The 16356-nt window shown below is 47.4% G+C and overlaps 1 protein-coding gene across 1 annotated transcript in view; it reads left to right on the forward strand.

Annotated features, from left to right (window-relative positions):
• The window catches only part of LOC119433580 (dynamin-binding protein-like), a 58879-nt gene that overhangs the window by 18171 nt on the left and 24352 nt on the right, over nt 1–16356 (forward strand). The window contains exons 4-9 of the mRNA XM_037700830.2: nt 414–1050; nt 2461–2822; nt 9380–9411; nt 10641–10775; nt 12861–12981; nt 14490–14610. Of these exons, the coding sequence (XP_037556758.1) occupies nt 414–1050; nt 2461–2822; nt 9380–9411; nt 10641–10775; nt 12861–12981; nt 14490–14610 (1408 nt within the window). The remainder of the gene's footprint in view (nt 1–413; nt 1051–2460; nt 2823–9379; nt 9412–10640; nt 10776–12860; nt 12982–14489; nt 14611–16356) is intronic.

Here is a 16356-nt window from a genome sequence, read left to right on the forward strand (position 1 = left end):
ATGCTTAAAACTTCAATGCTTAAAACAGCTTTTCCTTATGGGTTGCTTTTTTTTCAGGGTTCTACTGTATGAAACATGCACTGAATGGGCACCATCATATTGGCTTACATTTTGCAGGTGCTATGTGTAGAAAATTCATTAGGAACACATACTTGAAAGCTAGAAAACGCCAGCACTGTAATAGTCTGGTGCTGGCATTTTTTGTTAGCCTTAAGCCCCCATTATCCCCTAGTTTAACCTTATGGTAAACTTCACGACGCACACTCAAGAAAATAACAAATACGTCCTTGACTCTTGCCAAGCTGCCGTTTTTCTAGTTATGATCACGCGTTTCTTTTTGGTATGGTGCTGTCATGGTCATGGCTCTGTTTCGTACTAGTATACACTTTCTTCATTCTTCCACCTCTAAACAGGGGTGAATGCAATGGCCGGTCAGGCAAGTTTCCCCGAAACTTCGTCACACTCCTCTCTGACGAGGAGGAGACCGCTGCACTGGCAAAAGCATCCCAGCCGCCCACGTCGACCTGCCCAAACGGATGTTTGCCGCAAAGTACCTCGGGTCCGCCAAAGCCACAGCATTCTTTTGACTCTAGTCAAGCTGACATCATAGGGGACTTTAGCACGATAGTCGTGAATGGAGCGCCGGCGGTGTCCGACGTCAGTGGTTACCACAGCCTCAACTCCGGTCTGGCGCCGTATGCACGCTCTAAGTTTGCGTTTGAGGCCCAGTACCCCAACGAGCTGTCATTTCAAGAGGGAGAGCTTGTTACACTGATCCGACACGTCGATGACGAGTGGACGGAGGGCGAGCTCAACGGCAGGGTTGGGCTTTTTCCGACTGAGTACGTGGACATCATCGTCGACTGTGCCGACCCTGCGGTGAACACAGCAGCAGCCTCGAGCATTGGGGCAGCAGGTGAAGCCAGTGCTTCAGGGGCCTGCTTTGGACGAGCCCTGTTTGATTTTCCGGCAGCTGTCGAAGGTGACTTAGCACTGACTGCAGGCGAGGTCGTTGTCCTGCTCGGCAAGGTCAACAACAACTGGTATCAGGTGAGCAGAATTTGTGTTTGTGTTTTGAGTCATTATGATGAGTATGATGGGCTTTGCATAGTTTAGGAATGCCTTTGTGGACGTCAGAGTTTCTTCAGATGCCTATTTCGGAAATACTAGTCACTAGTATTTTATTTGTTCTGTTGAAATGTACTTCTGCAGCTGAAAGTGGTGCAGTAGGTTTTCTGTTAGATTAGGTGAAGAAAAAGATGGAGGAGTGAAGCAGAGGCTGGACACTGAATTTTGTGGGATCTCATGCGTGCTTGGGGACAAAGGGACAACACGGCACAGCAGTGAAAACAAGCCAAAAGACGTTTGTTGTGCCTCACATACACCAATGCCAGCTAGCCGAATTACAACTAATGGAACATGCCGATGTGCGCTGACGAGTCGAAGGAGTCTGACTCTTCACGAAAGGATATAGAGCGAATATATTCTCCCCCTGCTGGACAGCAATGCCCAACTTAATGCGGGTGAAGTTTCACAAACAGAGGTGCATACAAGCTGTGGGGAGCACATGCACCCATCTTCTCCCGCGTACTTCGTCGTCGTGTGTGCACGTAGCGGATGCATCCCAATGTTTGCACTTACAGTAACACTTGAAAGATACATTTCTGAAGTAAACTGGAATAAGTCTATGTAAGATATGCCTAGTTGTGCTAGTGGTGTTATTTCTTGAGCTTTTGCCCACTAAATAATTTTTGGGTGATATCAGAATTCGCAAACAATGCCTTGCTGCATTCACTGCAGTTATCATCATTGTGACAGTTAATGTCATTAAAAGTTCGCATGTAGCCGTGCAATTTCAACCATAATGGCAACAAGTAAGTTGAGATCCTAGATGCTTAATGGAATTAACTTTGCACTTGTGGCACGGGTATAAAGTGAGAGAAGCAGAATCGTATCTTTTTTTCGTTGGCCACAATTCTTTGGAAAATTTTGCAGCTGGTGTGATTAATCAGCTAAAAAGTATTTCTGTCTCTTTGATGTCAACCATGCAAAGGATTAGATTTACAGCCGTGCCATAGTGGCTCAATGTTGCTGCCTCTGCAGGTATGTGGCATCTTCAAAGGTGTAGAAGCCACTGTGCATGTGACCAGAGCTGAACCAGTGACATGCGGTGTAGCATGTGTTGTACCTAACAAGCCTCGTGGAGTAGAAAACACAATATCTGGTGGCAGGACTGCTCTAGGAACCCTACTACATTGCTCAGCAGAGACTTGTGCAACAGTGTAAGATTTAATGTTGCCTTAACAGCAGCTCAACACTGGCTTATGAGGGGCCCAGCACTAGCCCAAGAGTAATCTGGGAACATTTTACAGAGAGTGCACACGGGCAATACGTGGAAATTGAAACAGGCAGAGCTGACAGGGCAGTGCTCACGATCTTGCACCACCAATTCTTTTACAGGCAAGGTCACGTGACGGGCGAGTAGGGATCTGCCCAACATCCTTTGTCGAGGAGATGGTGAGGTCGTCGTCATCAGAGGCTGCTGAAGTTGGCCTGCGGAAGATGGGAAGGTTCAACTCCGCTCCGACATGCCGTGCTGGGGAGCTGCGGAGAAAGACGCTTCCGCCGTGGAACAGCCTCGCGGAAGAGGCGTCGCCGCCATCCCAAGCCTCTGAAGGGCACGGTCCGCAGAGTCTTCCCGTCTCCACATCCGGCGAAGGGGACTCGAGTCACGGAGCACCTGCCACTGTCTCCGACGCTGCTGTACCTCCATTGAGGCGCGCAAACACCCTCACCAGTTCAGACAGCGCAGCTTTCAAGAGGTATCTCCCATCTTTCTAAGCTTAATGGGAGACTGAAGATAGATAAATTCTGCCACATTGCTAAATTACAGTGTCATTAGATTTCAAGAGGTGACTCCCATCTTTCTAAGCTTAATGGGAGACTAAAGATAGATAGTTATGCCACATTGCTAAATTAGTGTCATTAGCGAAGTTTCATTCTTGCAAAAAAGTCGTGACAACAGAGCTGTGTTGGAAGCAGTAGACCTGCTTCTTGGGCATTCACCACATTTTAAAAACCTCACGTTTTAAAAAGCCTCTTGTGCAAGGTCGAGGCTTCAATTCACGGCCGAAGTGGCCCCATTCTGATGGATGTGCAATATGCTTGTGTACTTAGATATTGGTGCACACTAAAGGCCAACTGCAACAAAATTTTGGACTGCATAAAAAGCCTAACTTCAGATGCAAATATTTTGTGTTTGAAATGCGGGTGGATGTGTCAGAAAAAGCTAGCAAAAATGGTTTTGATACAGAAACTGAAAAAAACACTTCCTTTATAGCATGCCAGAAATGACACTGAACCCAGAACAATGAAAACCAGCGCAGTTCCTGGGCATGATTTTTGATATCAGCGATGCCTGCAGTGCCCCGAAAATCGCTAAGGCCATGGTCTGAGATATCCAGGACATCCGCTAGCCACCAGGTGCCTGTGTCATCTGCTTAGGTGGCATTAATGGTTGTTAGTAAGAAGCTTTGCCTAGATTGTTTTAGTAGTATATATATTAATTGTTTGTAACGAATTTAGCCAAAGTGAAATTTCCTTGCACTCGGCCTTTAAAAAACCCCAGGTGGTCAAAATTAATCCTGAATCATCAAAAGAAGGGTTTAGCGACTCATTTCAATAAATTTCGAGTTGAAAGTCGCTGCTTGTGCTTCGTTTACGCCTTGGTCTTCATTTTCAGTGCGCTGTTATTATTAGCCATAAACCAATATCAATTTGACTAGTCTTCCGTCCCCTTCATGCTGAAGAGGTTGCATGGAGGTAGCTTTGTCTAGCTTGGTTGCAATGACCAACGCACTTCCTAGCACAGCAAGGACAGGAAATCGTAGAGGTGCAGGTGGAATAGCCTTTCCTTCGATCAGTGTCTACACCAACGAGGCTGCCTGAGGCTTGGAACTCATGCTTGCAGGGGTATGACTCCTGCGCCAATTGCGCATTTTTGATATAGAGGCAAATTCCTGCGCCAAACACAGAAAAGCGACCTGAAATTGCGCCACGCTGCGCCAGAACGGCTTTGGCAGTGGCCGCGAACAGCGAGCGGCTTCATTCTCTGAAAAAAGAGTGCAGCCATTCACATTATGCACACCGTGTGACGGCACCTTCCGCGGAGTTTCTCGTAATTTTCACGCTTATAACACTGGACTTTTCAGCGCTTCCGGCAAGTGGCAGGTGCGCGCGGCCACTGCCGGCTGTTGTCGCTGCTGTCGGAACGGCTAGGGTAGCTGTGTTTAGAGTGTACTAGAATATGGTTTAGCGGGCCAAGCAGCACGGCGCTCCCTAGCTGAGGTGCAAAACAACAAAAAGTAGGCTGAGAGCGCTGCGAGCGAACTAGATATTTCGGAGGTACGTGCTGCAGCGGGTGAAGCAGGCGGGCGTCTGCGTCCCCAGGACCGGTATTACGTAGAACTATTCCAATCTGTTTTTATGCCCATATGGGCGAGCCTCGTGAGCCATTTTGACCTATCACGAAGGGCTAATGGCGGTTTTGGAATAAAACGTCGCAGTATTGCCCGAAAGGTGAAGCATTGATTGTGATAGCAAATTAGTAGACAGCTATAAGAAGCAAGAATAGTAGTTTTATTGGCCGTATAAACTTGTAAACATGTGTTCACTCACTAAATTAACAAGCATGGTGTCACGCGTGCACAAGCAAAGATGAACACATCTCACTCGATTACCACAGAAACTCGCTGTGAAAACGCTGGAGTGAGCAAGCGCGGCAGCGAGCGAATTTACCTTTGTGCTGCCTCGCTTCAATGCGAACTAAGCGGCGAAAAACAGCGCACACAAAGCTATCAGCACTCGCACTATGTCCCTATCGCATGTCGCTTTCAAGATGGGGCCTGTGCGGCCGCGCCATACGCAGCAGCCGCCGGAATAGACCGACCGCTCCCCCCCCCCCCCCTTCCCCCCGTGTTTTGCGCGCGATGGAAGACGGCGTGCTTCGTCTCCGCTTTCCTCCCTCACGCGCACGAGATCGAGCCGCCATCGTCGGCTCGCCCTTGTCGGCTCATCCTCACGCTTTCACTCACACATACAGTATACGGCGCGTGGTGATGATGTTATCGCCCCTGGACTTTGTATGGAACATCACGGCGATGCCAGAAATGCTCCTGGAGTGTCCATATAATTGCTATCGCAACAAAAACAGATTGGAATAGTTTTACATTATACCAGCCCAGGGTTGATTGTGGCTCTCTTGGTCTGCGGTGACATATGGTGACTCAAAAATTATGTTACAGCGTCGATTGGACCGCATAATTTGAGAACATTTTCCGCTATCGTCATGAGTGTAGGCACGGAAATATATAGTTTGATCGTTGTGCAACCGATGTTTCCGGCTTTACAGGAAAGCATGCGCCGAGCCGCCGCTCGACCCCCTCTTCCATATTATAGTATGCTATAGTGATGAAGTGCGCTTCCACTACAAGCTTCCTGTTGGTTTATTCTGTGTTTTGTCGTGGTTTCGAAGTGCGCTGCCGTATTCCATTATTCCACCAAAATTCAGATTGGCCTGCCCCAAACTGCTTCAAATTGAAATTTTATCTGCTACAAATTGCTCCAAAATGAAATTTAGCCTGCTCCAAGCTGCTCCAAGATGCTATTTTGTCTGCTCCAAACTGCTCCAAAACACATTTTGACCTGCTCCAAAAATTGAGCCAAAGTGACTTTGGATAGTCCCATCCCTGTGCTCGCGATAGTCAGAACTTAGTTTAAGCTGTGAACACGACTGACTGTTGAGTTTTCTAGACCCATAAATTTTATTTAGCATGAAAGTATTTTATCCCGGGTTTCATGACTGATTTCCGGCAACGGATGTAACGAATGTGATAGTCGCCATCTAGGAGCGGTGAAGCGAAGCACTGCATTGTGACAGTAACGAGCGCAGACAGGGAGCGCTTCGGTAGTCACAGCACAGCGGAGGGTGCAATGCTGTGTAGCCATAGAATAACAACCAAGTAAAGGCTTGTGCATAGTTTCATACAATACTATTATTAATATTATTACAGTGTAGACCGCTTATAACGTAAGTCGCTGGAGTCGCGAATATCCGCACTATAAGTGGTACTGCACTATAACCAAAGCAACAATTTTCAAGGCCCGTACATATGCAAAACATGTGCACCGAGCCGCCATGCGTATGCGACAGTCGAGGAATGCGGCTAAAACGTTTGCATTCAATTTACAGTCGAATCTCGTTAATTCGAACCAAATCACGCGGCGGCGCCTCCGACAGGCATTGCTCCGGCACCGCCATAGAGTAAAAGCTTAGGAGACGCTTGGCCAGGACTCAATGTCGCGCGAACCAAAAAAAAAAAAGAAAAGAAAAAACAATGCAGCGAAAATTTCACCCTCTCTCAAATGGCAAGGTCGCCGATTCTGCGTTGCGCCGGAACATGCGTGTACGTGCCGACGTCTCAGCCACGCTACCGTAGCCACGCGTAGAAAATGGCAGTGAACCCTTCTTTCTCCTTTATGCTTCCTCTACTCTCTAGTCACGTGTTGACTTGCACGCTGCAGCTACGGCGCAGAGGGAAGCAGCGGCGCTGTCCCAGGCTGGCCAACAAAACTGCCCACGCCGGCAAACGCCCACTTCCCGATAACAGCAGAAAACGAAACTTCGGGGAGCTGGCGCCGGGCCGGCTGGAGCGGCAGCTGCGCCTGCACGGTGGCGTGCGCGCACGGTGACAGTCGGGAAGTGAGGGAGCTTTGAGGGAGGTCGAGGGGAGCCACCGAAGCGGCAGAGATGCCGAGGCGAAATCCGCTTTCCTGCCGCCCTCCTCCTTCACATTCCACGGTCTCCGCGTGCGCCCTTCGCCGTGCCGTGCCGGCGCCGCCCGCTCCCTGAAGTTTTGTTTACTGCCGTTATCGTGAAGCGTGCGTTGGCCGGGGTTGGCAGTTTCGTGGCCCTCGCTCTCTATGCGCGCTGTGATATTTCACGACTCGCACTCAAGATTCTGTTTTCAGCCTCACTCACTGGCTGTTCGTTCGCACCACGTGCCCTTCTCCTCCACTTCGTCTCTCTTTCTTCCTCGAGCACTCCTTGGGGAGCCCGTTTGAGGGGAGCGTTCACCGTCTCCGCTGACTTCCGTACTCCCAGGCAGCCGCACTGTAACCAGTATTTCGTTTCCCGCAACTGCACTATAAGCGATACCTGTATACATGGAGTGCTATGGGAAAATTAACGGGAGTCTGAAAAGACTGCAATATATCCGGTCCTGCACTCTAAGCGGTTACGTTATAAGTGGTCTATACTGTATTAGTATTGTCCGATGGCAGGATTCGAACACAGGATCTCTGGAAGAGAAGCCCGATGTTGAAACCATTATGCCACGGACGAAAGCCTCGACTCGCGACATAAAATGCCCTTACAATTTATCCTGGGCAAGCCAGTGCATTGAGACGCTTGACGCGTTTCGATTTGGCCGCCTTACCATGCTGAACCGTTGTAATTAGTAACGATTGTGCATGTTCGCAGTGTTTTCTGCACTTCGAAAAGTATGCATTGCTCGGAAATTTACGACAGTGAAGGCATATGAAGCGCAATAAACAAACTCTCAAGGACGTCTAAATCCACAAGCACGAAGATCAGACAAATCCATGTACTTCTGTGGTTTCGTGTAGGCAGTTCGCGTCGGATTAGCCTGTGTCACCTCGTCGCCTATGGATTGCGGCTTCAACATGCATCAGCAGTGCATCGCCCACTGTTTCGCTTGCGATGGCACCACTTAAGACGACTGCTGCGCTAAAAGGCACAGAAAGGCAGCGACATCGCCGAGCGAATCTCGCTTTGCGCCGGCGAGAGACACACCAACATGAAGCAGAATGCCTTCGCGCATTTGCGGCGCATTGTGCGAACTCTGCCACTGGCATTCCTGCAGCTGTGCGGGTCACAGCTCGACTGGCTGCCGTAGCCACTATGGAGCCAGACCAGAATGTTCACACCTTCGCCGAAGCCACTCGCCAGCAGGACGGCGCCAACAGGATGCAGCCAACAGGATGCCGCGCGCCAACAAACCTGCAACATGGTCGCCGGCCTGCAAATCGTGTGCCTTTCGCTGCAGCGGACCGTGAGTTCACAAAGCAAACATGCAACAGCTTCTGTGAAGCCACGTTTCACTTTCACTACCGATTCCTATGAAAGAGGGATCAACCAGAAATATTTATATAATAAGGAACATCCGACGACGCCACATTTCGGGTGTTGAAATGAGCGGCCGTTGTCACCACACCTCTTGATTCCGCACTGCCATTTTTAATACCCAGGAGGAGCCAGACTTATGCTGCTTTTCCACAAATCATCCCCCCCCCCCCCCCCCCCCAAAAAAAAAGTTTTCTGGGCGCCTTGCACCATCTAGAAAGTGCAGATTTTGCACCAAAATGATGAAAAGGCGGCCGTTCAGCTCATCTGTGGTGCTCAGTTGACAAAAAGAAATCTATGGACAACTGAGACTTATTGCTGGTATATGCTGGAGCAAAACGTCTGGTTGAGAGAGACTCATCAAGGGCATGGAAAGGGTTGAAGCACTGCAATTTCTAACACACCAGTCATAGCTCTTGGTTGAGTTTGAGGCTTCCCAGGGCAGACAAACATGACCAAGAACTGCTTATTCAGCAGTTTTTACAGTTAAGCGTAAGGCATGAGTAGACAAAGTGTGCTGATGTTTGTTATTCAGGCACGTTGACCGGCACCACATTGAGGTGGTGCCACTGACTCTGCCGCTATGAACAATGACAGGTAGAATGTGTATTCATTCATATAATTGTTCTGTTCATGTGTATATTTGTACACCCGTGAGCAAAAGTATACGGACCAGGGACTGCACGAAAAAGACGATTTTTTCAACTGCCTGCGAATGAAACTTGAAATTAAGGACTGTAGTCTAAACTTGGCATTGCGAACTTTCCAGTGCACTCGTCATTTTCAGTTTATGTGTGTCAATTACGAAGAAATTCAGTTTTTACAGGGACCCTGTGGTCCGTATACTTTTGCTCATGTGTTTACATGACCAAGTGTATAGTACACCTGTAGACTATCTGATAGGCCACCAGCTGTTTCTTTTTAAACATATATTACTCAACATGGCATAATGCACGCTTACATCAACTTAAAAGAAAAGTATGCGATCTCTCATGAGTTTTATTTATTCCAAGTTCACTGTATCCTGTTTATGGCACAGCAAAGATTTTCTCCAAGCTGCGGGAAGCATTTTAACAGTTTGCACTGTTTTCAAGAAGAAATAAAGAAAAAAAAGTTGGATTTGAAGTGGGAGAAAAGGAATTATTCTTAAAAGACTGTTTTTCTTTTTTTTTGCAGGGAAGTTGCCAGTTTTCATGAAGCCAAACCAGGTGAGCATATAAGCTGCTCAATATTCTTTTCTCTTGCTAAGAAAGGAATTATTCTTGCAAAGGTGTATTGGATCAAAATACTTGCTTGTTTATACGTACCATCGTGCTGGGTGTGGGCTACAATGCGAGACCGCTTTGCCACACGCTTTCCCGTTGTAGCTCATGCTGAGCGCAGTAGTACAGTTCGGTATGTGACCGCGACTCCGTATGCATAACTGGCTGCAGTAACTGCTATGAGACAAAAAAAAAGTTGTACTAGAAAGTCAGATCCTTTCCACGAATTTTAGTGGCTGCGGTGGTTAGTCTCTTTCAATTGTTTGTGCTTATGCGTGAGTCTTGTGGGACTTCACAAGCAAAAAGGCTATTCAGCTCGTATGGGTCCCTGCCCATTTGGGGAATCAAGGGAATGAGGAGGCGCACTGGATAGCCCGAGGTTTAATCAGCCAAGAGGTGTGCCCCTAAGACTCGGATCCCAAGGATGAGGCACCGACGACATACCATGAAATAACAAACTACTGCAGGGAGAAAAGGCAAGTCTATCCGCCTCTAAATGCAAGCCTCACGTGGGCACAAGCCTCAATCCTTTGTCGAATCCAAACTAATTCGTTTCCCGGCCCACATTGGCTGGCCATAATTACCAATGAGCAATGGAACCCAATGTGTCAAAACTGCGCAATTCAAACATTGGCTACCCAAAGTCACATTCTTTGGGGGTGCGAGGGTTTACCTCCTCCCACGTCGCTCTTGCCAGCTCCCTCATGAGCAACAGACGTGGGAGGAGTTGCTGAGAATGCCATGTTGCATAGTTGCGACACACGTGCCGTGTGTGCCGAATACGACAGCACTCAGTTGGAAGGTCGGAACATGAACGTTTATTGCTTCCGTCAGGGAGCGTATATATAAGAAAATGAAAGGGGGGAAGGGAGGGCAAGGGAAACGATAGTAGAAGAAACCGCACGCGCTGCCAGCGTTTGTGAGGCAGTTTGATTGTGACTGACGTCACTTTACAACACGCCAGATGAAAGATGACAGCAAACCCTCGTCGCCTGGGCCGAAAGGGTCGCTTCTCGAGAAAGGCCATCCTAGGACTCGGGCGTGCCAGACCTCACCTGAGTAGAATTTTAATAAAGTTGTTACCACCACTACCCTCAACCATCCTCTCTTTCTTCATCTTTTTCTTTTTTCTTTCTTCATCTTTTTATTTATTTATTTATTTTTTCAACTTGCAGTGACTCGGAAAGCACCTGTGCCAACGCGGCCGCCGCCAGCCGTACCCTCAACATCGTCCACTAGCGTGACTTCACTGCCAAACAGGTCGGCCCCCCCAGTACCACTTGCCTCACCGGACCCGTGGGCAGCGTCAGGTGAGCTGTGCGCCATATTTGCAACTGGCCATTCACAGTCTGATACTAAACCTGTAGTATGTAGTTGAGTTGTGTTCCGTAGGGGCATCAGAATGCCCAATAGTAGCTCTCTAATTGAATATGAAATCAAATTGAGAAAATGAAAGGCTGTATATTGAATCTTATATCAAATTCACTCCACCTTTTATTCTCTACATGCATTGCAGTTGCCACCATTCTTTTCATCTGCTTTTCGTATCGTTTTGCATTAATCAGTCCCATCGAGCCAGGGGTATCTTGTATAGGCAGTGGCCTTTTGCTGCAGGTAACTGTGCACAGCTTGGCATTGAACATAAGTCCTTCACTGAATTTACCAAATATTTCAGAAGCCAAATTGCTGATAATAAATTCACCAATTTAAACAGTTTGATTTGTATTTGTGTGCTCGAGTGATTGCGCATCTGCTGTGATTTTTTATTTATTTTTTTTGAAAAATACTGTCAGCCTTGCACAGGCCGTTACAGGAAGTGGGACATAAATTACACGCATAAGTAGATGTGGTACACATATTTGCATCAACAACAACTTTACAATAAACGAGCCATTATGCCTCGTTAAGAAATGCACGCCAAATTGTGACAACATAGAAGCGCCTGCTAAGCATACAAGTAAATCAGTACATATCGCTATACTTATTGTGTGCCGAAGTAGGATTCAATTTTAGCCACAAAGTTGTCAACAGAGTCCGTTTTGACAATATCCTGTGGCAACGCGTTCAATATCTCTATAGACCTCGGAAAAAAAAAGAGAATTTGGAATATGTTGCAGCGTATGACGGGGGGGGGGGGGGGTATGGCCTCATGTGCTTATCATGGCAGTTTCTACTGGAATGGCGATAGGGAGCGGTTTCAAGTGCTGGTTTTTATCTATGTTAACACAGTCGTGATAAAGCATGAAAAGGAACTTAATTGTAGCCACACATTGTTGACAAGCAAGTGTAGGTATTCCAGCTACATTCCGGAGAGCACTCGCGCTATCGTGGCGAGAATACTTAAAATAAATGAACCGTAGGGCTTTATTTTGGATACTTTCCAACCTATCTGCAAGGTATACCTGATGAGGGCTCCAAACTATACTACTGTACTTGAGGATAGGTCGCACTAATCTTTTGTAGGCTGTTAGCTTGACAAGAGAAGGTGCCGCAGCCACCTTCCTTCGCAAGAACCCGAGTCTTCTGAATGCTTTCACGCATATATGTTGTGGGGAGCATACGCCACCACCTTCTCCCACTGCCGCTCGCCGTCGGTTGCGCACATACCGCACTCGGCGGGAGCCGGGCGGACATCTTCTCATGCGCGCGCAGCACACGCAGTGGGAGCCGGGCGGATACGGGAGAGATGCACTTTGCCCTCTCCCGGTTCTCGCTCGCCTCTTGCGATGCGCGTGCCCGCGCGGGAAGAAGGAAAGTATCCGACGGGCGAGGACGATATTCCCCTCGCGAAAAGGTAAAAAGGTATAAAAGAGCGCGACCGAGAGACCCCCGGGCCTCTTCGTTTGCGTGACTATCACACGCGATGAGGCAAGCCTATTTTATTACTTATTATACAGAGCGGACTTCCCTCTGCAAGTATGTTTTATTGCCCGCAGCAATAAACGTTGTTGAGTTGACTCGCTTGTTGCCTTATTCGCCCGAACCCTACGTAGCTGCGATTATACGCGCTACGGATTGGGGAAGACCCCCACAATGTTCAATATGAATGTCCCACTTTAGCGTACGTGTAATGGTTTTACCTAAGCTAGTTAGTCAAGCTGCTAAAACGCTGCTTTTTTCCCGCTATCCTCACGTTTATTTACATTTTGTTATGCACTGATGTGCCAATATGGTGAACTAAAACCAAACACTCCAGAAATTTTCGTGCATCCGGGTATGTTGTGTGCGCGTTAGTCGGACCCACGTACCGTTAGAACACCAATCAAGAAGCTCAAGCATAATGCTAAACCTTGCCATCTCAGTCAGTGCTTCCCACTTTGGGTAAAACTGCCAATTTTTTGTTGGTGCACGGCAATTGAGGAGCATGTGCTTGCTTCCACCTTTACAACACACAGATGCATCGTCTGGACCGGAAGCTACAACACAGGACCAGGTCAATGAAGTAATGCCACAGATGGCCTCTACAAGCCGAGGTGGAACAGCAAATGACTCAGTAGCCAAGGATGAGGAAAAGCGGTGAGTGATGTGATTTTGTTGAATGCCCTGCTGACTAGCCATACAATAGCAGGTTCTACTTCACCTGATGTGGGAAAAACCTATGCTGGAGAAACTGTGCACCATTTGGTGTGTGATGTTGAATTTTTCGAATTAAAACATGGTATACTTCATGATTTCTCGCAAATTTGAGAAATTCAAGCCTTACACCGTGATCATATCACGGTTTGAGGCCTGAATTCAAGGCACTACAGTAAAACCTTGTCAATTTGGATTTCATGGGACCAAAGATATCTCCGAATTAACTGAATGTCTAATTAGTGAGGGTATCAAGAAAACAGTAAATAAATTATTACTACACCATTATGCTTTTATTTACAAAATAAATCCGTAACCCTTGCTTCGATTTCACGCAATATCAGCGCAGAAGACGCCATTATCGTCATCTCATGACTGATCAGCGCTTTCAGCGGTGAGGGCCTTGCAACTTCCTTCGCAGTGCGGCCCGTTTGGCCGCAGCGCGAGACCTGCATCTTCATCCTAGTAGACGTGCTTTTCACTACTGTGCACATTCTGGTTATTTTTTCACCATTTAGCTGGTCGGCAACAGATTGTCCTTGCATTACAATTCAGTTGGCGGGTAGCCCGCGGACTGTGTTAGAATCGCTCTGGCATTAATGGGTTATTGTGTACGCATTGCACTGAGTGAAAACGAAACTACTGCTTGCTGCAACTGCCGCGGATTAAATCGTGGTCGCCAACGACGTGATCTCAGATGGTGACTATGCAGTTCTGAACACACACAGCCAATGCGCACAGAGGTAAAATTAAACTACTGTTTGCCGCAGTAGCTGTGATTGAAACCGCGGATGCCATCAATGCGATCATGCATGGTGACCATGCAGTTCTGAATGCACACATTCAGTCAAAACGAAACTACTGTTTGCTGCAACCGCTGCAGACGAAACCGTGGTCGCTGTTGACACGATCATGGATGGCGACTACACAGTTCTGAAGGCGCGCAACCAACACGGTTTTATGTGGAATGATAAGTGCTAGAATAAAGGCTAATAGGCACAAATGGGCATGAAGCATTTGTTCCTGTCGTTCTCATAGTTTTTGCTGATAACTATGGCAATATGGACTACGCTGCTTCGTTTCGGTTGGAGTAGCGCCACTTTTGCTCTTTTGCACTGCACATCTGCAGTGCTCCGCAATCTGAGCATTGTCCTAATTAATCAGCGTGCAGCCAAATACATATGAATTAACAACGGTTTGATGCAAATAATATAAGCATACACCTGGTGCCTGCTTGGGCCAGAGAATGAGTCCAAATTATTAGATTTTCTGGAAGGGTAGAATTGGAATAGTGTTTACTGTACCTTGAACCGTTAAAATCTGTAATGATCTCCCTAGAACTTTAGTTGTCCCAATTTTTCTTGCTTGAGTGAGGAGCAGGTGTAAGAATCCTGTCTTGTTGCAAAGTTCACAAAGTATGTTGCGTTCTTCACTTCTCAACCTCGGTGCAGGCGCAAACTGAGGGACCATCGGCAGTGTGTGCTGACGGAGCTGCTCCAGACGGAGCGCGACTACATCAAGGCGCTGCAGGTGTGCTGCGACGTCTACCTCAACGACGTCTCTCGGAGCAGGGTGTGTTGGTTGTGCTTCCATCTTTTTGGTCCTAAGCTTTTGTCTCAATAAGGTAGTCTGGTACAAGCTGCACTACAGACAGGGGTAATTAGAGATCGCTGGGAGAGGCCTTCATCCTGCAGGGAACATATATACAGGGTGTCCCAACTATCATGTAGCAAGATTGAAAATTATTCAAATGCCACGTAGCTGGACAGAAGCAAGGTAATGTTGTTACCAATGCTGTTACCAAGCAAGATAATGTTGGTGCGGAATGCAAAAATAATCTGAGTATCTTCAAGCAACGGCAAACATCATTACCTTGGTTCTGTCCAGCTACGTGGCATTTGCATAATTTAAAATCTTGCTGCATGATAGTTGGGACACCCTGTATATAGGCTGCTCCTGCTGCTGCTGCTGCTGCTGCTGCTGATGATGATGATGACAAGCTGCATAGAGCAACAGAATGGGCTCCATGGCAAGGGAACTGCAATCGAGGATGTAAGAGAGAGAGAGAGAGAGACACATTCTTTAAATGTGTGCTGGAAAGCTTTGCCTAGATTACGTGGAGGATGGATTAGGATGTGTGATGAGATCGGGAAATTCGCGAGGAGCTGGATGGAGTTGGCAGACTCAAGGCGTGCGAAATTATAGGTCATTGTGAGAAGTCTTCATCCTGCACTGACCATAAAATAGGCCGATATCACGATGATCATGACATAATGTGCTTGAGCAGCAAAGGGAGCAGTAGAAGACTCCATGTTGGGTACCTCATGGACCTTTCATCAGGTTCTTATAGAACCAGTGCATTTCTGATAAGACAAACCTCTAAGGTCTGCTTGCACTCATCTCAAAGAGTGTTTACTGTGCTTCTTGAGACCTTGCTCTTCTGTCAGTGAAGTGTATGAACCTCAGTAGATATATTGTGTTGTCACGAACATTAGAGCCATGCGACTTTCTCAGAGCATGAAGGTGTGCGTTCAGCTTAGAGATGCACCCAGTCCGTTAGAAACTATGCAAGGCCCCCGTACTGTTCGGCTTCAGACCCTGCCACAATCCCTTGTGTGACTTGATCAGCAAGTTTTTTTAAAGGCTTGGGTACTCACAGGTAGTTTAAGTGTGGCTGTCTTTTGCTGGTGCTCTAGCTGCATGCACTGGCTGAAACTATGTTAAAGGGCAGCTGAAGCACTTAAAAAAAAAGTGAGCTTTCAACGAATGATAATAGTTTTTCACCCCCTGAATACGAAAATCATAGTCAAACAGGCCAGAAGTCACTGCTAGTTGCGTTAATTTAGCAAAAACAAGCTGCAGCATCTGTGGGAGACGCCGTGGGCTGTTTAAAGGGCTTTGATAGCGAAGGCGATCATGACGTCATCTTAGGTATCAGCGAGGAGTGTGATTTGAATAGAGCACTTACATGACTTCTGTATTGACGTCATCCTTGCACCTGGTCTTTCGCCGCTACGCTTAGCGCGCGAAGGGGGCGTAGCTCGAGCAAAAATTTAAGCCGTGATTACGGCGCTGCTACGCGCATAATCGAGAAAATAACTGCAGGAGTGGAATTATACTGTGTCAGCCTTCCAAACTCCTGTAAATCTTCGAACTATAAAACCTCTTCAGCTTCCCTTTAATGCATTGCACAGGTTTGTACTACTTCTTTTCATACTCGGTAGGCGTTGCTGTGGAAGCTGCACTAGGGTGTTCAAGAAGGCTAACTCCGCAGATCTTGCCGTGCAGTTGTTTTTAATTTGCTGCATTACTACTACA

Source organism: Dermacentor silvarum, chromosome 11, assembly GCF_013339745.2.
Source record: "Dermacentor silvarum isolate Dsil-2018 chromosome 11, BIME_Dsil_1.4, whole genome shotgun sequence".
In the NCBI taxonomy this organism is placed as follows: Eukaryota; Metazoa; Arthropoda; class Arachnida; order Ixodida; family Ixodidae; genus Dermacentor; species Dermacentor silvarum.